The sequence below is a fragment of the Saccostrea cucullata genome, unplaced genomic scaffold, assembly GCF_032062105.1.
Source record: "Saccostrea cucullata isolate Sc308-1 unplaced genomic scaffold, CSIRO_AGI_Scuc_v1 ctg635, whole genome shotgun sequence".
NCBI lineage: Eukaryota > Metazoa > Mollusca > Bivalvia > Ostreida > Ostreidae > Saccostrea > Saccostrea cuccullata.
In genome coordinates this window covers 68,031-95,025 of record NW_026926504.1, presented here as the reverse complement: position 1 = coordinate 95,025, position 26,995 = coordinate 68,031, and the positions used below count along the sequence as shown (strand labels likewise).

General features: G+C 35.3%; 1 protein-coding gene across 1 annotated transcript in view; it reads left to right on the top strand.

Moving 5' to 3' along the window:
• The window catches only part of LOC134271870 (cation-independent mannose-6-phosphate receptor-like), a 92,943-nt gene extending 70,882 nt beyond the window's left edge, over positions 1–22,061 (top strand). The window contains exons 36-43 of the mRNA XM_062754083.1: positions 1,531–1,599; positions 1,813–1,890; positions 5,875–6,032; positions 6,954–7,057; positions 8,263–8,348; positions 15,263–15,412; positions 17,431–17,497; positions 19,467–22,061. Coding sequence (XP_062610067.1) covers positions 1,531–1,599; positions 1,813–1,890; positions 5,875–6,032; positions 6,954–7,057; positions 8,263–8,348; positions 15,263–15,412; positions 17,431–17,497; positions 19,467–19,643 — 889 coding nt within the window. The 3' untranslated portion in view covers positions 19,644–22,061. The remainder of the gene's footprint in view (positions 1–1,530; positions 1,600–1,812; positions 1,891–5,874; positions 6,033–6,953; positions 7,058–8,262; positions 8,349–15,262; positions 15,413–17,430; positions 17,498–19,466) is intronic.
• The last annotated feature ends 4,934 nt before the right edge of the window (positions 22,062–26,995 follow it).

The window sequence follows — 26,995 nt, the reverse complement described above, 5'->3', positions numbered from 1 at the left end:
AAATGGCGTTGCACACCTTGTGTATACTTTATATAGAGGGGGTAGAATGTTTCGATATTTGGCTAATTTAGAGACTTACTGATTAAAATTCAGGTGGCTGTGATTAATTATAAGGCACCCCTCATGAACAATAAATATTTGACCGAATTATGCTATTGGCACAGGGAGGACGGGTTAATTACTGGCTAAAGGGGTTGAAGGTTATTACCGACTGCAAAACATCGGAGAATCTCTCGATCGAGTTTCCTTTTCCTTGCTAAAATATTAAGGCATCCCTTTAATTAACTTAAATAACACTAGTACATGAAGAAAGCCTTTATATAAAAAAAAATGAATACATCTGTAAGTTGTACAGTTATGGATTATTTCCATAATGAAACGTTTATTTTCTTCTCCTTTTTTTCTCAATTGAAATTATTTAAAAGATGATGAAAGCTTTGTTTCCAGGGATAAATTCTGTACTCAGTCTAATTATTACAAACGATTATAAACGATCATATTGATATTTAAATATTTGCCGACTCTTTTTTAAATAATTGTCATATACCATTTAATTATTCGAACATTTAATTGTATGAAAAGTCAATAATGTACATTTCTTAAAACTTTATTATCTTGTTTACTTGCCTTTCTTCCTGTGAGAGAAATAGTTCATGATATTGATAAACAGATGTACTCAGTATCTGTATCAAAATACAGAATAAACAGTGATCGGTCTCAAAAGGAAAACGGATCCTTGAAAATTCCGGTGCTGAGGAGAAGTAAGCATCCCCAATGACAGGTCACATCTGCTGACCCGCAGTGAGCCTACGAAACTGAAGCTCTCTGAAATTAATTAATTTACAAATTCTCTGCTCGTCCATCTGTTTTTCTCAGACTAGCCAGCTAAAGATCTATGTACAGTACTCCAAATAAATTAATCTAAAGAATTTGAATTATCATTTAATTTTCTTTTTGAGTTGTTTGCTATAGTAGCCTTTATAGTTACCTAATTTTAGAATCAATAGAGCATGAAAGACAATTCAATTTGCAACATCAACATATTTTTTTCGTTCTGAGCACTTTTGGACGCCACTAATGGAGACAATTAGGAAGAAATTTTTGAAATTGAACTTCCTGTCTTTCAAACTGAAAATCTCAGGTTGATATTTTGAAACATACATTTGTGACATCAGTCTGGGATGTTATTGGTTTTACCATTTTGTTAAGTACTACAAAAGTCAGTGTGTCTGCTTCTTCGCTGATGACAATGGACAAAGATATGCATGCTTACTTTAATATCATCACTCAATGCATTTTTTGTTATTCTCTCTGTACAGTCATATTCCATGAAAGCATGCTAACCGCTTTTCAGTACTTTCAGTACTTTGATTTGTCCTTAAATTAGTTTTAGGGTATTTTTGAAGTTTTGAAATATAATAAAAAAAATTAATTGAAATGATCAATATTAAAATTGATTAAAAATGAATTGACAGAGGCTGAGCAATATGCTGTCTGTGTATTATGCATTTCTTGTTATTGATATTGTAGACACTCCAGTACACGTGATTGTGTGTTTGAGTTCAAATGGAAGTCCATTGTTGCCTGCCAAGTGGAGAGGTAATAAAATTATCCTTTCAATTTTTATAAAGAAAATTGTAAAACAAGGTACCATTTTAATGATTGTCTAAAGATAAAAGAAATAAGAATAAAAGACTCTTTATATACAAAGATCTGTAATCTTGTCAATTACCAATTTTTTTCACCTGAAATTCAAAAAAATTTGCTTTGAATTAAAAACAAATGGAATGGGAAAATATTTTTTCATTATAGACACAGTGTTCAAGAAGACAGAGGCAAAATAATGGACCCCAAATCTGGTTCCATGATAAATATCACTAAGTTGTATGGGTAAGTTGTCTAACAATTTGTATCATAGCTCCTTATGAATTAAGGTAGTCCGATCCTCAGGTTTATAAAATTAGCAGTTAAGTAATCAAAAATACTCATAAAAGTATCTCTGAATCCACAAAAATATGTAAATTTATCCACAATATTTCTTAAAAGTTAAAGATTAAAGTTAATCATATTATATAGGGAAAAATGTCATATCTCCAATATTTTTGCAGAGAAAGCGAATTGGAATATAGCAATGCATTTTCTAATAGCAAATTGATCGACAACTATATTTTAGGTTAAAAAACTATAGGTATCCAGGCATTCAGAGAAAATGTCATGATTTTAATACGTATTTGGTATTTCTTGTCTTCTATTTCCATCATGTATTCTATAATACACTGTGTAAAAGGCTCTTGATATCATTGCAAGACACCACAAAACACTTTTCATTTCATATCATGCTAATAAACATTGGTATCTAAGCCTAGATTCATGAAAATCTTATTCTCTAAAACTGCATTAATTTTTTTTTCCTTTTTAAGGGTACAATTTTAAACTTTTATAAGACCTTTTCTAAGACTTCCAAAAACCTTTGAATCTAAAAAAGACGAATAAAATGAAAATTGTTGCATGAAAAAAAATTTCAGGCTTCATTTTGATGCCTTTTAATTTAAATAACAATTAAATTACAATTTTTGGAGTTATCCTTCCTGGCTTAGGATCGGATATCCTTAAGGATAATTATTAAAATGCAATTTGCCTTCTTATTAAAGAGCATTGTTCATACATGTTATCATTTTAAGAACAAAAAGGTTTGATTATTTTGTATTCTTAATAAAGATTTTGACTATTAGTAAAGGGTATACAGTCAATTCTCGAATTATCGCCATTCGATTCATCGCCATTTTCGCAATACCGCCATGATTTCCCAAGAACGTTTTTCCTGCTATATAAAATTCTCGTTATAACGCCAAATTCGCATACCGCCATCCGCCACCCTGTTTTCATAACAAACGTCCATTTTTAAGTGTCAATTATCTCGATATACCGCCACAGGTGCATGTGGTCAGTGAAGCGCGGCTAATTTGTTGACACTGTCCCTGTCGTAAAGCATGCAAAGCCAGACGAGGTACTTGCAATTATATAATTAAATAAAAATTAAATAAACAATAATTTTAACTTGAACTGTTATAGTAATTTCGTTTCCTGTTTAATAAAAAATCATTTAGTCAGGACTTCGCCACGAAAGCGGTTGTTGTTAAAGTTCACCAGTAACGATATTACTTTGATTATCTCTGCTTTAAACAATGCAAAGTTTGCTTAAAAAATAATTATATGGTAGAAATTGTGAACGCTTCATTAACTATGATGCCATAAACAATGAATTTATTGAAGAATTCATTTTAAGTACTATCCGCAATATATCACGACGATCAATTGAGCATATTTTTTTTTCAATATCAGATGTGCAGATTTACATGCATTCACATGTACTTATCTTTATTTCATAACTGCACATTTTGTTTTAGCAAAATTGTACATAAAAAAATTACTAGAAGTATTTTCAAATTTAGAAATATGTTTTTATATACATGTACATGTTATAATAAGAATAGAAATGCTTAATGGTATTTCTAAGAACGATAACTTTAATTCTTGTTTCCTAAAAGATGGGAAATTCAATTCATCACCAAATTCGTTATACCGCCATGATTTCTAAATTACAAAAGGTGGCGGTTTAACGAGAATTAACTGTATTTACAACCATTATTAGAGGATTTTTTCCTCCTTTCAGTCAATTTTGAAAGTGCATTTCCTAGTGTAATAATTGATAGGAAATTGTCATATAAATCAATTCATACATGTGACACCTGGCATCTTTCTTTCATCTGTATTGTCTGTCCAATGATACTTATATTTTCATTTTTTTTTCAGTATTTTCCTATTTATGCCCTCTTAACACCCCCCTCCCCCCCCCCCCAAAAAGCAAAAAGTCAATGTATACACATCCCCATCAGTAAAAGTTGTGAAATGTCCACTGTGACTGTTTTTTTTTTATGCCCCCGTAAATGAAATTTCGGGGGTACAGTACAATTTGTCTAATCCGGACTCTGAGTACTCCGGACTTTTGTCCATTCCGTCTATATATTTTAGTCCCATGCACTTCTTTAACAAATTCAATATAAAAAAATTCTGTGTAGTCCGAATACTGTCTATTCTGTATTCCGAACGGCCATACTAGTCCCAACTGCTCATAATTAACGGTAATTATTCCCTCTAATCAGGCCATACCTGAGTAACTTCAAAGCAATTAACACCTTTCGTGGTGGATGTGATAATCCGTGTTTACATTAGCATCATTAGTGCCATGAGACGAACTCAGTAAAATGCGGCGGTGACAAAGCCCACTTGGAAAATAAATTATATGATTAAATTACAATCGAAATAACTTTGTTTTAGTACTTTTACCACATTATAACATAAACACAAAAATATAGTTATGCGATTTACAAATCAAAATATAAATCGGGATCGAAAATCGAATGCATTTCAAAATGGCACCATAACACTGTGGGGAAGACGTAATTTTTTTACATAAAAATTAAAAGTTCAATCTAATAATAAGCACATCGTAAATAATTGTGCATTACCGGTAATGCCCCTGTACATTGAATGAGGTCTTTGACAAGCAAAACCCGGTCCACTTAATACATAGTAAGCCTATCTTATGCGTGCCTGTATACTTTGATCGAGGTAACATTTCACCCGACTTTCAAACTTCGCGAAAAAATAAGAAAATACAGTAAGTCATGTGAGACTATTTTATAATTCATAGACTCTAAAATATTAACTGATTTCATAATTTAATTTTATTTATAATATGTATATGATGTACTTGTGAATAAACAACGAAAATTTTAGAAATTGATATTTTCCAGCATTTTTCCTGCACTCCGGATTCTGTCTAATCCGGCCAAATTTTATGGAACCGGCGGTAGCCGGATTGGACAAATTATACTGTATATAGTTTTTGTCGTCTCTGTATGTCTGTCTCTCTGTTTGTCTGTTTTTCCGCATAAACTTTAACCTTGCCCATAACTTTTGATGTAGTGGAGCTATGACTTTCATATTTCACATGTGTATTCCTTGTGACAAGACCTTTCTTTGGGTACCACCAAATTTGACCTTTTGACCTTGACCTTGGAGTTTGACCCACTTTTACATGAAAATTTTAAACTTTTACTTTGGCCATATCTTTGGAACAGTGGATACCAGGACTTTTATACTTCACATATGTAATCTTTGTTGAAAGACCTTTCATTGGATACCAAAAACCTTGACCCATTGACCTTGACCTTGGAGATTTCCTTACTTGTGAAAAAAACTTTAACCTTGGCCATAACTTTTGAACGGTAAGGGATAGGGCTTTCATGCTTCATATGTGTAATCCTTGTGAGAAGACCCTTTATTGGATACGAAGAATTTTGACCCTCTGACCTTGACCTTTGAAACTGGCCTATTTTTAAAAATGCAAACATTGACCATAACTTTTAAATAGTTAGGGCTATTGCTTTCATACTTTACATATTTAACTCTTATGACAAGACCTTTCATTTGATAACAAGAACTTTGACCCTATGACTTTGACCTTGGAGTTTGACCTACTTTGTAAAAAAATTTAACCTTGGCCATAACTTCTGAACGGTAAAGGCTAGGGCTTCCATACTCTTCATAAGTATTCTATGTTGCAAGAGCTTTCATTTGATACCAATTACATTGACCTTTTGACCTTGACCTTGGAGATTTTTGTACTTATTGAAAAAACCTTAATATGGCTTATTTTCAAATTCACAATTTTTTTCCAGTGAGAATACCCTACTTTTGTTACCAATTAATTAATTTTGCATTTAAGAAAAGTTTAATCTTTACTACCGGTATGTTGCCATACAGGGGCATCTGTGTTTCACAAACACATCTTGTTTTCTTCTTTATCAGCCTGTACACTGTGTCTGGTGGCTCTACAGATTACCAGATTGACTTGTCAGGAGAGAGAACCTTCTGCTCTGGGCAGACAGTCGTGTGTAAGCTAGACAAGTCCCAGGATACGCAGACACCTGTAGGACTCAAAGCAGGTCGCCAGTTCTATATTGAAGGTAGGGTGAAAGTTTTATATTCTATATTGAAGGTAGGGTGAAAGTTTTATATTCTATATTGAAGGTAGGGTGAAAGTTTTATATTCTATGTTGAAGGTAGGGTGAAAGTTTTATATTCTATATTGAAGGTAGGGTGAAAGTTTTATATTCTATATTGAAGGTAGGATGAAAGTTTTATATTCTATATTAAAGGTAGGGTGAAAGTTTTATATTCTTTATTGAAGGTAGGGTGAAAGTTTTATATTCTATATTGAAGGTAGGGTGAAAGTTTTATATTCTATATTAAAGGTAGGGTGAAAGTTTTATATCACAGGCAGAGTAACAGTTTATGTTGAAGATATGGTTAAAGTTTTATACACTTTACTGAACTTACCCACTTAAAATTGGAAGTTATGGTTCTTGGGCCTGTGTGCAACTACTTTGAGGTAGCTGTTTTGCAAATTTTATCTTGTTTTTGGTACAATAGTGGTGGTCAGTCAGTGGCCAGAAAGCTCAGTCGTTAGAGCACCTGACTAGAGATTCAGGGGGTCAAGCTCCCATCCCAGTCTGGTCCACTACAATTTCTCCTCTACCGTTCCATTTGGTGCAATGCCATGCCCTGGAACTGACAGGTGAGAGGCCTGCCAGGGATGAGCCTGGATTGGGGTCTTTGAGGGGTATAGATCTGTAAGGAGGGAGGATCATAGTGGTTAGCCAGATTTGATCGCTGATGGCCAGATAGCTCAGTTGGTAGAGTACCTGACCAGAGATTCAGGGGTTGAAATCTTTGTCTGGTTCGACGCATTTTTCTCCTCTCCAGCTACACAATAAAAATTTGATAATGTGGAGACCAATCTGGAAAAGAACTTCTGCCATCATTGTCTCATAGTTTAATATTGGGATAAATCTGAAATGTTATTAAAAATTTGAGTCCTTTTTCAGATGACATTGTGGAAGTGGAGCTGAAAACAAACAGGAACTGTGATAAAGATCCTCAGAAGAAAGTGACCAGTATTATACAGTTCCACTGTAACCCTGGGGGAGTGGTAAGTTACCAGTATTATACAGTTCCACTGTTACCCTTGGGGGAGTGGTAAGTTACCAGTATTATACAGTTCCACTCTAACCTTTGGAGAGTGGTACATGTAAGTTGCCAGTATTATACAGTTCCACCGTAACCCTGGGGAAGTGGTAAGTTACCAGTATTATACAGTTTTACTGTTACCCTTGGGGAGTGGTAAGTTACCAGTATTATACAGCTTCACTGTTACCCTTGAGGAAGTGGTAAGATACCAGTATTATACAGTTTCACTGTTACCCTTGGGGAGTGGTAAGTTACCAGCAATAAACAGTTTCACTATCACCCTTGGGGAGTGGTAAGTTACCAGCAATAAACAGTTTCACTATAAACCTGAGAGAGTGGTAAGTTACCAGTATTATACAGTTGCACTGTTACCCTAGGAGAGTATTAAGTTACCAGTATTATACAGTTCCATAATCCTTGGAGGAGTGGTAAGTTTCCAGTATTATACAGTTCCACTGTAACCTTTGGGGAGTGGTACATGTAAGTTGCCAGTATTATACAGTTCCACCGTAACCCTGGGGAAGTGAAAAGTTAACAGTATTATACAGTTTCACTGTTACCCTTGGGGAAGTAGTAAGTTAACAGTATTTTACAGTTCCACTGTTACCCTTGGGGAGTGGTAAGTTACCAGCAATAAACAGTTTCACTATCACCCATGGGGAGTGGTAAGTTACCAGCAATAAACAGTTTCACTATAAACCTGAGGGAGTGGTTAGTTACCAGTATTATACAGTTGCACTGTTACCTTAGGGGAGTGTTAAGTTTCCAGTATTATACAGTTCCACTGTTACCCTTGGGGAGTGGTAAGTTACCAGCAATAAACAGTTTCACTATCACCCATGGGGAGTGGTAAGTTACCAGCAATAAACAGTTTCACTATAAACCTGAGGGAGTGGTTAGTTACCAGTATTATACAGTTGCACTGTTACCTTAGGGGAGTGTTAAGTTTCCAGTATTATACAGTTCCATAATCCTAGGAGTAGTGGTAAGTTACCAGCATTATACAGTTTCACTGTTTTACAGTAACCTTAGGGGAGTGGTTTAATCATATAAACAGTATAGGGGTTAAGGGGGGTGATCATTTTTGATAATGAAAAAAAACAAGTACTATTTTGGACACCATCAGCACTACAATAATTGGATGTTGAACTTTTTGTTTTTTGACAGAATGAACCTGAATTTCTCTTTGATTCGGTGGACTGTACATACATGTTTACTTGGGAGAACCCTTTCACATGTGCACATCCCATTGTGTAAGTTATTCAAAATTATCATACATGTTAACTCTCCCGATTTAGGCGGGAGTCTACCGCTTTTTCACTCCATCTCCCGCCTACCGATTTAATTCAGAAATCTACCGCTTTTCTACAAAAGCTGCGTCTAAAGTATTTTTGGTTCGCTTGGGTATCCATTTTTGAAGCCACTCTCATAAAATCTCGTTAGATATCGCGTGATTTGACTCGGAATCATACAAATGCTTTTTTTGTACATAGATTTCAAGCACGGATTTGACAACGACAACAACATAAGACTACCAGTGATTACATTGGTTACGATAAATTAATCAACATCCCTGCCATGAAAAAGGAGATACAGCTTTTAAGAATGAGATGAAAACATTTGACATCGTCTTTAAAAGCACAGAAGCTCACAACTTTATCAACAAAGTCAATAGAAATCACTCGATTAATCAAGCCATGTGGCACATCTCTACTTTCGTTTTCGATCATAGCGGGAAAACTGATTTATATAACTAAAGATAGGAACTTGTTTTAGATCTAGATTAAACCATGTCATCATTTGTTTTGTTTAAAAACTGAATGAACATTCAGAATTATTGCTTCTAGGCTATATCAGCAAAGATCACTCTTCAAAAGGCTAAGTAAAGCAGCCAATCCAAGCAAAATCATGAGCATGAAAAATATTTGAATTTGTACAATTCATGTCAAACTTAAGGTGTTTCTGTCTTCTTCTTTGTTGTTGATATTGAAGATTAATTAGTGTAGGTACCTGATTTCATTTAAGGCTTATAATATACATGTATATTACATGAAAGATATCGATAATCCAAGCATTCTGTTATGGGTCAGAATAACCCTAAATGCCAGCAAAGATCAATCACACAGTTTAAACTTAACAATAATTTATTTACAGTAATATACAAATCATTAAGTACAAACTTAGCAAAAATCTAAAAATACATACATCAGAGTGTCCGTTGCTGCACACAATGTCCCAGGGCAATTATATCCCAGTAATACCTCAATGATGCTTATACGACAATAGTCTATGCATCGAGTTGACAGGATATTTATACAGTAATATAAATCTAGAATATTCTAGAAATTGTTAAAACATGATATTACTGGAACAATCTGGACATACACAAAATTCAGGAATGTTCTAGAAACAATGACCGAACATATTGACCACTCTGGAATGTTCAAGAAACTTAATGTTACTAATAATATACAAGATGAAACAATACAAATACAACACATCTCACAACACCTCCCCCCTTAAAAAGTTTGAATGTCAATGAAAACTTATATTATTAAAATAAAAGTTTTGTACATTAATACAAAATCTAGTATGTTTACGATACTCTTGACAAGGCGTCTGCAATAACATTGTCTTTGCCTTTGATATGCTTAATTGTTATGTTGTATTCTTGTAACAACAAACTCCATCTAGTCAGTCTTTGATTCTTGTTTGACAATTTATGCAAAAATGTCAGGGGGTTGTGATCCGTATATACAAGAATTGGATGCAAAGTAACATTCAGATAAACATCAAAATGCTGTAAGGCTAACAACAAAGCAAGGCATTCCTTTTCAATGGTGGAATACTTTTGTTGACATTTTGTAAGTTTCTTTGAAAAATAAGAAACAACTCTATCTACATTATCACTATGTTCTTGAAACAAAGCTGCCCCGATTCCAACATCACTAGCATCAACAGTAAGCTTAAATTGCTTAGAAAAATCTGGAGTTGACAGAACTGGGTTGCTCATAAGGATAGATTTGATTTTGTGAAATGATTTTTCACAGTCCTTTGTCCATTCAAAGTTTACCCTCTTTTGTAAAAGATTTGTAAGTGGGCTAACTACTGAGGAAAAATTTGGACAAAATTTTCTGTAAAACCCAGCCATGCCCAAAAACCTCATTAACTCTTTCTTGTTTGTAGGAATCGGGAACTTTGCAATAGCTTCCACTTTAGCCATTATGGGTGTAACATAACCTTGACCTACTTTATGACCTAAATACTCTACATAAGCATGACAAAATTCGCTCTTCTCAAGGTTCACAGTTAAGTTTGCTTTAGCTAAAATGTCAAACAAAGCACGCATGATTCGGAGATGTTCGTCCCATGTGTCGCTGTATATGATGACATCATCAATGTAGGCCTCGCATCCCTCAAGGTCTTGAAGAAGGGAGTGAATCATCCTTTGGAATGTAGCCGGTGCGTTTTTCATGCCAAAAGGCATTACTTTATACTGGTAAAGTCCATCTGGTGTAGCAAAAGCAGATATTTCTTTTGCTCTTTCTGTTAACGGCACTTGCCAGTAGCCTTTCAACAGGTCAGATTTACTGACAAATTTCGCGTTTCCAATATTGTCAATACAGTCATCGATTCTGGGTATTGGATAGGAATCAGATTTGGTAACAGAATTCACCTTTCTAAAGTCTGTACATAATCGGTAGGTACCGTCCTGTTTTGGTACAAGAATACACGGTGAGCTCCAATTACTTTTACTAGGTTCAACAATGTCATTGTCCAACATATACTGCACTTCCCTTCTTAGGTACTGCAATTTTATTGGATTGAGACGGTACGGATGTTGTTTGATAGGCAGGGCGTCGCCAACTATAACATCATGACAAGCTGCATTAGTTTTCTTTGGAACATCCGAGAAGATTTGATGATACTCATTCATCAAGTTTTTAACTTGTTCTTTTTGGTGAATGTTCAAATGTCCAAGTTTGGAATCAAAATCAGCCAAAATTTCTGAGTTTTTCAAGCGGACACTCTGATTACAATCTTTCTCATTCATCTCTACACTCGTATCACTCTCAATACAATTTTGAACAGTCTTAGCATTGGCTAAAGTGGAAACTGGTTTTACAGAATTTCGGTCACACCTTTCAAAATACTCTTTTAACATGTTAATGTGACAAACCCGTTTCTCTTTACGTCGACCTGGTGTCTTAACTACATAGTTAACATCACTGATCTTGCTTTCAATTTCATAAGGGCCATAAAATCTGGCCTGTAAAGGATGACCAGGAATAGGTAAAAATACAAGAACCTTATCACCTGGCTTAAACACCCTATTTCTGGCATCTTTGTCATACCACATTTTCATTTTCATCTGAGAACTCTTCAAATTTTCTTGTGCTAATTTACAAGCATTGTAAAGTTTTTCTTTGAAATCAGACACATAATCTAAAAGATTAAGATCACTAGTCTCAGTCAGCCACTTTTCCTTCAACAATTTCAAAGGACCCCTAACCGTTTGACCAAACACCAATTCAAAAGGACTAAACCCAAGAGACTCCTGGACTGCCTCTCGTGCAGCAAATAGTACAAGATGAACCCCTTCATCCCAGTCTTTTTCATACTGGTAACAATAGGTCTTCAGCATTGTTTTTAGGGTTTGATGAAAACGTTCTAGCGCCCCCTGGGACTCAGGATGATAAGCAGTTGATCTATATTGCCTTATACCCAACTCATGCATGACTTGCTGGAACAACCCCGACATAAAATTTGAGCCTTGATCCGACTGAATTGCCTTGGGTGCTCCTACAAAACTGAAAAACTTGGTTAGGGCCTTCACTATGCTCTTTGCCTTTATATTCCTAAGAGGTATGGCTTCAGGAAATCGAGTGGATGTACACATAATGGTAAGTAAATACTGGTTTCCAGATTTAGTCCTAGGCAAAGGTCCTACACAATCCACCAACACTCGACTAAACGGTTCTTCAAAAGCTGGAATGGGTTGGAGAGGAGCAGATGGTATCTTCTGATTTGGTTTACCTACTATCTGACAGACATGGCATGACTTGCAAAACTTCGAAACATCCTTTCTTAACTTAGGCCAATAAAAATGACTCAAAATCCTATTATAAGTCTTATTGATACCTAAATGACCAGCCATAGGTGTATCGTGAGCTAAACTCATGACATCTCGACGATAAGCAGCTGGGATCACTATCTGGTGAACAACACGCCACACTTCATCTGGGGAAGCGTCAGGTGGTCGCCATTTTCGCATAAGGATGCCATCTTTCATATAGAAGCATTCTCCAACTTTAGTAGCCTCTTCTGGTGGAAGTGCCCTCTTACTAAGTTGAATGATATCTGGGTCTTTATGTTGTTCAGAGAGTAAACGTTCTCGGCTGAGGATGTCCTTGCCTTGGCTAACTAGTGGATGCAACTCATCATCCTCACCACCAAAGTTTGGTAAAAGTTCTTTCTTCTCTTGCTTCTTGATATTGTGTGGTTCAATGCTTGTTTGAGTGCCATCAAGGTCAGATAAGAAAGTGTCATTCAAATCAATATCAACAGAGGAATTCGTCTCGTCAAAGGCTTGAGAATGGTCTGCCTCCATTTCTCGTCTTCTGGCCATCGCTCTAGTAACAGCACAGGCTGAATAAATGTCATCATCTTCATCATCGCACATGACATTGGAAGTGATTTTCTCACAAACTATAGGATCAGGTACAACCTTCCCACCAGCTAAATCGTTGCCTAACAACAAAGTAATGCCTGGAACTGGAAGAGTAGGTCGAACACCTACGATAACAGGTCCAGTAACTAAATCTGACTTCAAACTAATTCTATGCAGGGGAACATCAATGACGCCTAGCTCCACACCCTGTAATAAAACTGACCCACCAGTAGAAGTCTGCTCAGACAAAGGAAGCACTCCCTCTAACAATAACGTCTGTGCAGCACCAGTATCTCTCAAAATCTGGACAGGTTTTATTTCGCTAGAGTCACCGAGTGAAACAAATCCCTGAGACATAAAGGGCTTATAATCCTCCATAGAATCAATAGAACTGGACTGTGAACCCTGGACATCAGGGGTGTCAGAACAAATCGAAACTATGGCTTCTCTATCACCTCTAACTGCCGCACAAGCATGTGGTTGAGTTTTATCAAAATCATTTTTTCTCTTAAGTTTAAAGCATTCACTGATCAAATGACCCTTTTTCTTACAATAACTACAAGTAGGAAGCGACCCTATTCCAGAAGATCCTTCAAAACGTCCTGGACCGGACTTAGAACCACCTTGGGATGGAGACTGGGAACTTGTGAAAGACTGAGACCCTGAACCACTCTTTTTATATGTGTCTGAATTGGTAGAATTACTGCTAGTCTGAGTTCTTGATACAAAATTCTTTTTATGAGACAGAGCATAAGTATCAGATATGACTGCTGCCTCTTCAAGAGTTTTCACATTCTTATCTTCTAAATATGTTTTCAAATCTTGAGGAACACATTCCTTAAACTCTTCTACCAGGATGACTTGGCGCAAATTAGCAAAAGTTTTATCAAGTTTCTTAGATCTAAACCAGTGATCGAATAAATCTTCTTTCTCTCGTGAAAATTCAACAAATGTTTGATTATCAAACTTTCTATACTTTCTGAACTTTTGTCTATACGCTTCAGGTACTAATTCATATGCTTTTAATATTGCTGCTTTGACCTTCTCATAGTCTAAACTTTCAGCTACCCCTAGTGCAGAGTATACCTCAGCTGCTTTGCCAACCAGTACACTTTGTAACATCGTTGACCAAACATTTCGTGGCCATTTAAGATTCTCTGCGACTTTTTCGAATTGGGGAAAATATTTGTCTACAGATTTTTCTTGAAATTTCGGAACTAATCTGATATTTTTTGCTGCGTCAAATTCAGTTTTGACAACTGACGGTCCTGGTTGGTTCTGTAATTTTAATTTCTCTAATTCAAAGTTCATTTCACGCTCTCTTTCTCGCTCTTGTCTTTCTCTTTCTCGCTCTTCTCTTTCTCTTTCTAATTTGTCTAATTCAAATTTCCGTTCACGCTCTCGTTCTTCAAATCTCATTTTTTCCAACTCTACTTGATACTGAAATTCTGACATATTATAAGATTCTGATTTAAGTGTATAATCTGGAAGATCATATTTTCCAAAGATGTTTTCTTCAACTAGTTTGTTTGCAACCTTTATTCTAATGTCTTGCTTTCTCTGTGAAGATTTAACCTCTAACCCAAGATGCAAACCTAACGCGATCAAGTCATCCTTTTTTAACGTATCAAAAACCTGAACACTTGGTGAACTAAGAAAGTCTGTGACCGAAAATACCATGTTGATTTTTGCTGGCTTATAGTCAAATTTAACGGTTCAATAAACAAAATTTTGACAATAAACTGCAAAAGTGCAAGAAATTCTTTATCCCGGACGAGCCCCCAATTCTGTTATGGGTCAGAATAACCCTAAATGCCAGCAAAGATCAATCACACAGTTTAAACTTAACAATAATTTATTTACAGTAATATACAAATCATTAAGTACAAACTTAGCAAAAATCTAAAAATACATACATCAGAGTGTCCGTTGCTGCACACAATGTCCCAGGGCAATTATATCCCAGTAATACCTCAATGATGCTTATACGACAATAGTCTATGCATCGAGTTGACAGGATATTTATACAGTAATATAAATCTAGAATATTCTAGAAATTGTTAAAACATGATATTACTGGAACAATCTGGACATACACAAAATTCAGGAATGTTCTAGAAACAATGACCGAACATATTGACCACTCTGGAATGTTCAAGAAACTTAATGTTACTAATAATATACAAGATGAAACAATACAAATACAACACATCTCACAACAGTTAAAACAACACGCGCGCAATGCTACCGCTTTTGAGGTCTGAATCTCCCTATTTTTCATCACAATAGGTTAACATGTATGAAATTATATACATTCAAGATAAATTGGAATTCATAAATATTTTGTCTATTATATTTTAAAAATACCAATAACATGTAATCATTTCTTCCTATTTCATGAAAATAAAGTGTTGAGAAAATATGATCCATTATTAAATATTAATTTCCACAAGTACTGTGTTTATTGGGCTGTATGGTGTACCTGGTTATTAACAGTGTGAATCCTCAGCCTATAGGAGATAAGACATCATCACAAACAGCATCATCCAGTGATAAATCTAAAACAGTGGGCACCATTGTAGCTGTCTTCCTTACTGCCATTGTTATATGTCTGCTGCTGATCGTGTTCCATAAGAAGGAGAGGAGGTTTGTATATACAGTATTGACACATAATGACACATCTATTGTAAGCATATTGGGGAATACACAAACACATAACATACATGTACTTAAAACTAAAGTTTATATGTGATTTTATTGCTTTGGTTGTTCCATCATTGTTTTAGACCATATCTGTGAAGCCTTTTTAGTTAAGACGAGTTCCACGTATGCTGAATCAGCATTCCTGGGATTATTCATTCACTAGAGAGATGATTGCACCATGTAATATTTAGAGATGATAGCATTATTCAACTGTTAAAGATGCAAAGCCACCATTTAATTATACCCCTGTTCTGAAGGAGAGGGGAGTATACTGTTTTACCCTTGTGTGTCTGTCCGTCTGTCTGTGCGTTACAAATTTTTGGTTGAGTTTTCTTAGCAACTACTCGTGGCAGATGTTTGAAATTTTAGCACATTCTTGTTGAGCCATGCCATATGGTGGGATTAATTTTTGTATGAATCTGATATCAACTTCCTATTTATCTGTGCATCTGCCTGTAACTGTACTTCTGTTTATTATTAGCTCTTCTGAGCCAAAGGCTCAAAGAGCTAATGCTATGACCATTTGTGCAGTGTGCGTTTACTTTTTAGAATATGGGCCATAACTCAAGAACCCCTTGGCCAGTGTCAAATTTGTCACAGGGTATCCTTGGCCCAAGGGCTACCATTTGTACTAAAATAAGGGTTGGGACCCTAAAACAAGGGGAGATAATCAGGAAAACAAATCCAAAAGTACTGGTTGCTAAAAAATCTTCTTCTCCAGAACCACCAGGCAGATTTTCACCAAACTTACACACAAGGATCAGGATATGTTGAAGATTAAAAATTGTTCAAGGCATGATCCTGGGGCAAAGGGCGTGGTCTCAAGGTCACTTCAAAGTTGTCCTAAATTTACAATTAATAAAAATGTTTATATTTTGCTTACTATAAGGACTAGGATCATCAAATCTTGTAAGTTGATGCATCTTAGGACTTCACATCATGTTAACTCAAAAGTAGGTCACGGTGACCTACTTTTTTAATTTTGAAGGCATTTGTTTTCAAATTGATTTGAAGGCATATTTTGGACACTTTAAGGCCTATGATCATCAAACTTTGTCAGTTAATGCATCTGGGATCCTTGAACAACATCAACTTAAAAGTAGGTCACCGTGATATTTAAGTATCTCCTGTACTAATTGGCTTAGAATCATCAAACTTTGTCAGTTGATGCATCTTGGGTGTTCGGAGAATGTTGACCAAAAAGTACTTTTGACATTTTTTGGCTATATTTAAGTATCTCTGGTACTTATTAGCTTAGAATCATCAAACTTTGTTAGTTGATGCCTCTTGGGTTTTCAGAGAATGTCGACCAAAAAGTAGGTCATTGTGACCTTCTTTTGAATATTTCAGGTATTTATTGGCTTAGAATAATCAAACTTAGTCAGCAGATGCATCTTCGGACCCTGAAAAATGTCAACTAAAATGTAGGTCACAATGACCTACTTTTGACATTTTATGGCTATATTTAAGTAACTTATGTATTTATTGGCTTAGAACTTAGAATAATCAAACTTTGTCAGTTAATGCATCTTGGGTTTTTCTAATAATGTAGACCAAAAAGTAGGTCAAGGTGACCTACTTTTGAATATCTTAAATACTTATTGGCTTAGAATCTTCAATCTTAGTTTGTCTGTGACCTCCTCATGTTTTTTTTCTAGCTTTATTAAAATATCTTCAGTCCTAATTGGCTAAGAATCATCAAACTTTGTCAGTTGATGCAACTTGGGTCTTATGATACTTAGGGTTACTTGAGGGTTAGAGGCTTCAAAAATACAAGTGATAGGTTTTACAATTTATCAGAAGAGTGATTTAAGGCCCATGGGCCTCTTGTTATGATCATAATGTATATTCTCATCAGAGCGGGGGTATCACTAATAAGCATTGGCTCACAGACTTCTTGTCTTTCAAAATATGATGTGATGGGCTAAGCTGTATATAAGCATTGTTATATTATATTATAGGGATGCTGTGATCTCAAGAATAAGAAGCTTTACCAGAAAACATTCCGCAAGTTACAGATATACTGAGGTAACTAAAGGAATCAAAGGATTGGATATTGTTTTAGAATCAGAAAATTAATAGTTAGATTAAACTTCATTCGGTAAATGATTACTGGTACATGTTAGTTAGATTAAACTTCAGTCAGTAAATGATTACTGGTACATGTTAGTTAGATTAAACTTCAGTCAGTAAATGATTTCTGGTACTTGTTAGTTAGATTAAACTTCAGTCAGTAAATGATTACTGGTACTTGTTAGTTAGATTAAACTTCAGTCAGTAAATGATTACTGGTACTTGTTAGTTAGATTAAACTTCAGTCAGTAATGATTACTGGTACTTGTTAGTTAGATTAAACTTCAGTCAGTAAATGATTACTGGTACTTGTAAGTTAGATTAAACTTCAGTCAGTAAATGATTACTGGTACATGTTAGTTAGATTAAACTTCAGTCAGTAAATGGTACATGTTAGTTAGATTAAACTTCAGTCAGTAAATGATTACTGGTACTGTAAGTTAGATTAAACTTCAGTCAGTAAATGATTACTGGTACATGTTAGTTAGATTAATCTTCAGTCAGTAAATGATTACTGGTACTTGTTAGTTAGATTAAACTTCAGTCAGTAAATGATTACTGGTACATGTTAGTTAGATTAAACTTCAGTCAGTAAATGATTACTGGTACATGTTAGTTAGATTAAACTTCAGTCAGTAAATGATTTCTGGTACTTGTTAGTTAGATTAAACTTCAGTCAGTAAATGATTACTGGTACTTGTTAGTTAGATTAAACTTCAGTCAGTAAATGATTACTGGTACTTGTTAGTTAGATTAAACTTCAGTCAGTAAATGATTACTGGTACTTGTTAGTTAGATTAAACTTCAGTCAGTAAATGATTACTGGTACATGTTAGTTAGATTGGGGTATTAAATATCTAAATAGGCTATGAAATATTTTCTTGTATCAAACTTTTTACGACTTAAGTGCTGATCAGTCAAAAGTATCAAGTAGTATAAAATAACAAAAGAAAAATTGGGGTCAGTAATGTTAATCTTGAAATATTGGTCAAAACGTGATTTTCAGGCAAAAAATGGTGTGAATTTTATCTTGACTTCTCATAGATGTTTTCTGGAGTTAAGAAATATTGCTGTTTTACAAAGCCTGTTATCCAATACTTTAATTCTGTGAGAGAACTTTATGAAAGGAATGGACTCAGTATGATAGTCAGATAAAATGTGTCTTGACAAGGTCATTTTATGCAAAAAGTGAACTAATGGCTTTTAACTGTGTAGAATTAACATTCATACATTGAATGGTAAATAGTAAAGCCATTAATTGGTACATGTAGAATAAAACAGTATTGGATTTGTACTTGTAGAATATGGCACGTAAAACATAGACTTGATAATTAGATATTTGTCAAGGCACCTAAACATTGATGGTACATTTTGTATTAAGTACTGTAGATCGCTAAATTTCGCGACATCTTATTTTCGCAAGATATCTATTTACTCTTTATAAGGGAGACAAAATTTTCGCGAATTGTGATTACTGCTCAATATAATCTTAAGAAATACTTATATACGCGATAAAGAAATGTTTGCGAGCAGACTGTCTTGCGTAATTACGCGAAAATTAAGGTCTCGCGAATAAAAAGTGATTTACAGTACATAGAAAACTAAACTCAATGATTGTATTGGTGTATTTTAGAATAACACTAGTATGTCAACAGAAGCCAAAGACTCTAATTTATATACAGTTGTTATTGTTTGATTGAGTGGTGATTACATATGTACAGGTCCATTATAACTAAGATGAAATATCTGGAGATAAGGAGTATTATCATATATTAATGATATAAATGTTTCAAGACTGAAGTAAAAGAAGCAGTCTCTGTATCATATTGTTAGTCACAAATTACAGTTATAAAGATAACAAAGGAGAGTGATAGTGACCAGACATAGGAGGTAGTTGTGAAATAGGATCTTATTGTGTTTACAGCTACCCTCCAGTGAAGAAGCAGATGACCTTCTCCCCGAGATCTCTGCAAATGACCTTGGAATAGAAGGGTCAGTACAGACTTCCTCAAATGATGATGAAGTCAACATTTTACAAAGTGAGGCTCCTCCTCCTGTGTGCAGTTACCATGACGACAGTGATGAAGAGCTATTAGCTTGATGACTGAAATCCTAAGATCCATATCAAACTCACCACTATCATAATGTTCTGTGATGTGTGCCTTTATGTCAAATGTAAAGTGGAAGAAGAATGCAGTTATATGACAAAAATGTGTACTTGTGTAATATATGAGATGAACATTAGTGATTGAAATTTGAGTGTGTGGTGAGCACTGGTGACAAATGTTTGACTGGGTAGTGTGGATTATGTTTGACTGGGTAGTGTGGATTATGTTTGACTGGGTAGTGTGGATTTAGGATGAATGTATATCTGTGGGTGGTGAATTGGTGCCAGATGTGTGACTATGTGGTGTGTTATAGTGGCATATGGGTGGTTGTGTGGTGTGCTGTGGTGACAGGTGTGTGACAGTCAATCTACAGGTGTATGACTGTTATTGTACACTGGTGACAGAGGTTACTGGGTATTACTTTGATATCTAACTGAATTCTGTCTTTCATTTTGACCACTTCTGCAGTGTAAATACTCTTAAATCTCTTACTGCTCTCAAGAAATCTTTGATGCTTAAATTAAAAGTATACATGTATGTATTTATTAGGTCAGTGACCTATTTCCATCTGTTTTCGTCAGTTGTCTTGCATTGTGTATTAACATTTTCAGCTTCATCTCCGTAGCAACTGTTCAGCCAATTTTGGCACAAAGCATCTATGGGTGAAGTGGAACAAAAATTGTGAATTTCATGGTCGCTGCCTCCCTGGGGCCTGAGGGGTGGGGCCAAAATCACTAAAATTAGTGCAATTTTTAAAAATCTTCTTCTTTGCTCCAGGACATCAAGCAGTCAAACTGTTGGAATGATTGTCATCAGCACTGAACACTCTTCCAAAATTTTAAAATTTATGGCCCCAGGGTCAGGAGTTCTAGTGCTGGCTGCACAGAATTTCATCAAACTTTGCAGATATTTAGGACACAATGTGTAGATGTGCATATTACCAGGAAATTTCTGATTTCTTTATTTTTTCCAAGAATTCAGCACTTTTACACTTAGATTTTTGGCGATATCTTGAATATAGAGATGAACAGTTTGTCAGCGCAACTCATCATAAAACGCTGCACAGAATTTCGTCAATCTTTGCAGATATTTAGGAAACAATGTATAGTACCAGGAAATAGGTATTTCTTTATTTTCACCTGCAATTTCAGCACTTCAAGTTTCAAGGTGGGTGGGGTATGTGAGCTTGCTCACTTTTTCTTTCATTTCTTTGAAAATCTTTTCTGCTCCAGGGTATTAAATAAACTTACCAAGTACCGTATAGCGGGTAAACCCTTGACGGGTTTAAAATTTGGCGTTTTGCCTCCAGAAAGGCATGCCAATAATTTTGGCGGAATTTATTTTAGCGGACACAGGGTTTCATCTCTTTGCAGATGAACACTAAGAAGACTAAGTTAATTGTTAACTGGCTATTTTAGCGATGTTGTTATGTTATGTTGAATAAGGCTGCTTATTCCAAATTCTGCTCTTTGGTTAACAATTTATGATGAAATAAATTTTGAAATATTAGGCCCCATGGTCAGTGGTTCCTGTGGGATGGGGTGCATAAGTGTTGGTTATAAAGTGAAAATACATTTTCTTTTTGTTACTCTGATCTACCTCTGGGTATTAAGTAACCAAAGCAATCATGCTAAGTGTATAATTAAGATAAAAACAATGGTGCCTCTTTCAAAATTATGAATTTCATGGCTTTTGGTTTTTAAAGAAACATGAACCAAATTCAATTATTGGAAAGTTATACATGATACTCGGGTGACATATAAGGCCTGTGGGCCTCTTGTTTTACATGAACAATTTGTATAGTTTTGAACTTGTGTACATGTATGTTAATTTATGAATGTGTTTAAATTTCATCTGTAGAAGTTTTACATGCTACATATATAAGCCCAAGCATTTATTCTCACTGTGGGCTAATTGATTTGATCAGCATTAAAGTTTCCCATATTTGATAATGGTAAAATTCACTTAGTAAAATGTTACAGATTACTAGTATTTACATGTGATTGAGCTTACATTTTACTGGTTTTGACAGTGTGAAGTCAATGATTTCAGTATGCGTCCTATTTATAGTATCAATTTTGTTTGTTAAAATGAAAAAAAAAGTTCAATTTGAATATATATGTAAGAAGAAAACTGCACTTTGCATATCAACATAATCATTCATATTATACAAAAGTGATGAGAATTACATAGAAATGAATGGAGTATGGTTGATATTTCTGTATTTGATTTAGGTGATAATGATGACTTGTGATATTTATGGAAATTCTAATATATTGTGAACAAAGGATGAGTTTTGGAATAGTGATGACAAAGTCATGAAAATGTTTAACTATGTTTATTTTACTGCCTTGATTTTCTTTTGTTGTATTGTTTCTTTGCTTAGAAGAACAATATATGAATAATATACATTGTGTTTATTATAAAAATCAAGGTTTGTTTATTTGCTCTAAAAGATTGATTTAACATGAGTACGTTTTAGGTCTTTTGAGTGCCTCAGATTGTTTTTGCCCTAGCAGTAATTCTGTCATTATTTACTACAAACACTTACGTACATGAAACAAAACATATAATTGACTATAACTCCTTTTATAATTCTCTGATGCCTTTTCAGCTTTTCTGGGTCAAAGGTTCAAAAAGCTAATGACATTCCAAAATTGTTCTCTGTTCAGCATCCATCAAATTCCTACTTAACTGTTTGGGAAAAAATACAAGCCAAATAAAGCAATTACATGTATTCTACATGTAATCAAACAAGAAGGGAAATTGCCTGGATGTCAAAGATTCTCAGAGAATATTCCTGATCCTTTATGTTTTTTTTATGAAATGGAAATTCAATGTCAAAACATCAAGTTTGATGTGGATGCTAGGCACAGGAAAAATACTAAAATGGTAAAAATTCATGGCATCTGCAGGGTGTGTGTCAACCTTTTGGAATTAGGAAATTATATCTGAAGAGATGATCAAATTTGTCACAGAATATCCTTCGAGCATGGGCTTTTATTCTTACACATTGTAAAGATGTGCTTAATCGAGGGTTGTGTTTTTCCTCTCCTTAGGAAAAACTGGTACAGATTATGATTATCATAATATAAAGAATTTAAATTCAGGGCTTTTACTAAATATTTCAGATTCTGAAAGGGTTACATGTAATATTATCAAACTTTGTCGGATGATGCATCTTGGGTCATTAATTAGCACATACCATTTCATGGTGTAGTTCAACTTAATTTTCCAAACAGCGAGCAGGCTTTGACACAAAGAAAATAAAAACAGGCTTGCTGTATATGGTTGTGTAGATAAATAATCATAGAATGCAATCTTTGATGTTAATAAACTGTGTGCCAGTGTATTTCCTATGAAAGTGTAAATGATTGCGATTTTGAGAAGGGGGGTACACCATGTAATTCAGAGTTGGATCCCTTGTAGTACTATTTTACTATGTGTTACAAGTTTATTACAGTAACAGGTGCCTGTGCCTATAACAGGCATCAACATACAAAGTTTGCTGATTCTTAGATTTGGTATCTTAAATTATTTAGATTAAACATTGAAATTCCAAATACAAGCTTAAGTACGTCACCATGATCTAAATTTTGGGCAACACTCAAGCTACATCAGATGACAAATTGTGATGCTTTTAAGCATTAAAATTAATTAATCTTTAAAAAGTGTTCCTTACTCCAGGACCTGGACATCAAGAAGACAAACTGTTGGTATGGTTAGATAATGGCATTGATGAGCATTGACTCCTCTACCAAAATTATGAAATTCTTAGCCCCAGGGTCAGGAGTTCTAGAGCTAGGGCGGGGGAAGTGAAAATGCATATTATTTCTTCTTCTCTGCTCTTTTCTCGAGAGGGACGATAAACAATATACAATCAATCAATTCTCTGCTCCTGAGCATTAAATAAACAAGGGCCTTTCACAATTGGCGCACGAGCAAAAGCGACAAAATATTCGTGCGACCAGGGACCTATATACTAACCAGTTGTACCAGTTGATATATAGGTCCCTGGTGCGACCGAAAAACTTTTATTTGGATCGTAAGTTGTTGCTGTAATAATCGCATATGAAAAAGTATTCGTACGAAATTCTCACGATCTAAAGCGACCGTTGTGCATTTAATCTTACGATTTATATATGCGACTGTTGTACAATGAAAGTGAGTGTTGTAAGAGAATGCGAAAGGATCGCGCGAGTGATCAGATAATCGAACTATTGAACGTGCACCAATGCGTTTGGTCGGAAGGCGCTCGTGCAATCATGCGTTTCATGGTACGAATGATCGTGCGAGTGAAAAGGGTAATACACATATAAACTACCCGTTTCCGACCCTCGTCAGTCGAATGCAAGAGATGCCGTTCAAAAAGATTACAAAAACTATAGGTAAAGCCAAAGTAAACCGTAAAAAAAGGCCCAGAAGGAAGAGGCTCAGGACCTGCCGCAGCAGCCGAGCCCTGTTCATAATCCGCCTGAGCTTGTATCGGTGATGCAACATCTATGGTCGATTGTGGTCTGAAACAGAGATGCTTATACAGGGTTTACATATACTAGTGACAAAGCAGTGGGAAATTGAAGCTGATAAATCATGCATAGTAAAACGTTGCAAGATTACATGAGACACGTTGATCAACAGTCTCATGGTCGCACAACACACGCACATACAGCTGCGATTTATCTTGCGACCTTTAAAAATCGTGCATCACTCTTGCGAGTACACAAAAAGTTGAAGACGCTCGTACTAATATTCGTACGATGAATTGCGATAAATGTGGATCGCATTTGGTCGTGTCTGAATAGTGTGCATGTCGACTATTTTGAGGAGACTTGGTGCGACCACTAAAACGCAAGCAACGAATGCGAAACATCGTGCAACGCATGCGATAGCTCGGCGAGAGCTCGTTCGAAGCTAAAATTTTCCGATCGCAAAGCTAGTGTTGTAAAGCTAGTGCTCGTGCGCCAATTGTGAAAGGGCCTTAACCAAATGTATAGTTATGTTGAATAAGGCTACCTCTTCCAAAATTGTGAATTTCATGGCCCCAGGATCAGGAGTTCTAGTGCTAGGGTGGGGCTATATGCCGAGTAAAATTATTTAGTGAAATTGAGTTATTTCTTTGAGAATCTTCTCTGCTCCTAGGTATTAAATAATCTAACCAAGTGCATAGTAATGATGAATCAGGCTAACTCTTCCAAAATTGTGAATTGAATTTTATGTGGGAGTATCCTGGGGGTAGTGTAAATTCTAAAGTATTAAAATCAGGACCCCGGGTGTAGGACGGGGCCACAATAGGGATATCAAATTTACCATAGAAATTGTATAGAGGAAAAATCTTTTAAATTTTTTTTCTCAAGAACCACTTAACCTGGAAAGGTTAAACTTATGTGGAAGCATCTTTGGTTAGTGTAGATTCTAAAGTGTAAAAATCATTACCCCCAGGGGTAGTGAGGGGCCACAATAGGTAATCCAAATTTTACATAGAAATACGGTATATAGGAGAAATCTTTTTCTCAAGAACCACTTGGCCAGGAAAGCTGAAACTTGAGTAGGAGCATCCTGGCGTAATGTAAATTCTAAAGTATTAAAATCATGACAGGGGAGGGGAGTAGGGGGCACAATAGGTGTAACAAGAGGGGAAATTTGGTATAGAGCTGCATCACCAAAGTTATTCAGGTGAGCGATGTGGTTCATGGGTTCTTGTTTTATCTCGTAATAACGGAATCTTTTTTTGATAGGTCCTAAATGGGCTTCCGTATCCGTTCAATTATGTGTCGGATCAAAAAGTAAACGGACGTACAGCGAGACGGACGGACATACCTATTACTGCATACCCTCCTGCTTTTAAAGCGGGGTTATAAAAAGGAGCTGTAATATTACACTTTATATGTTGATCAGACGATAAAATAGAAGACCATATATAAAGTTCTAACACACCAAGTGTAGAGCCCATTACTCTCCCGTAAAACTGTGCATGCTGTGTCTGATATTTTTTATACCTCCCGCTAGGGAATCGGTATGTCCGTCCGTCCGTTTAGCTGTACGTCCGTCCGTCTGTCTGTTACGCTTTGGGGTACCAATCTCTTATCCGCAACTCCTCTCAAACCACTGAATGAAATTTGATGAAACTTTCACAGAATCTTTATTACATATTGCTTTTGTGCACCCCCTATTTAACTTTTTGATCCGACACATATTTTGGGTTTCCAACAGCAAAACATGGACACTGCCATTTAATACATATGGGAGGCGGGGGTATCATTTAGTGAGCTCATTGCTCACAGTACCTCTAGTATTATCCGAGTCTGTAAATAACGGAAGCCCGTTGAGGCCAGTTCAGAGAAAGAAATATTTTTTTATTGCGTTTAAGCGCAATAAAAAATATTTCGTTCTGTCTGTACATCGCGTTTAAACGCAATAAAAAATATATCTTTCTCTGAACTGGCCTCAACGGGCTTTCGTAGGAAAGTCCTATATTTATATAAAGTAATAAACAAATTATTAAAAGATCTTTTTAATTTTAGTTAGTCTGAACTTATAAAAAATACGCCATATATGACTTTAAGATGAGAACATGTTTCTGTGTCCATACACGAAGACGCGACTGTCGATTGGAAGTAGAGGAGAATGCAGACTGGGTGTTTAATGTTTGACTTGGAATATTATCTTCAGACAGGGATAATCTGTTAAATAAAAGGGTCAATATGTTTGCGCATTTTGTCGTATCATGGACTTAGGGCACTGGAAAACCATGTGCCTCCTACTTCGATTCGCCATCATTTACGACAAAATTATTTTTGTTTCAAGCAGACCTAGACTTTTTTTTTTGAGAACCCCGGTTACATGTCGCATTGCAGATTACACTTTAGCACAGAAACATACGAACAATTAATTATTATGCATATTGAAATTAACTATAATCACATGTACAGTAACGAAGAACTCGCTATAAACATTGGAGACTAAATATTTTTTTTACCTTTTGTAGTCTTTCTTAAAACCTATTTTTAACTTGAACATGACCCGAAGTCACAGCCTCTTGTCAGTTTTAAATTAACGTCTTTTCCAATGAAAAATAAACTTTGTAAGAAATTTGATATTTACACCGTCAACAGTTCATGAAAATTCCGTTTGATAATTATAAACATTATCGTGAAAGAGAATTTAAAGTTTCGTGCGAAATAATTTTATTCATCGTTTATGTTATGATTTGAGAATATTTGCAATAAACTAAGCAGAAGAGCGTGCAGTGATGTCTATTAGGTAAGTCAACTCCAGATAGAGGTCACAGTCAAGTGTGACACATTATTTTGCGGCCTTTTCGGAACCCCTCATCGAACAAAGAATC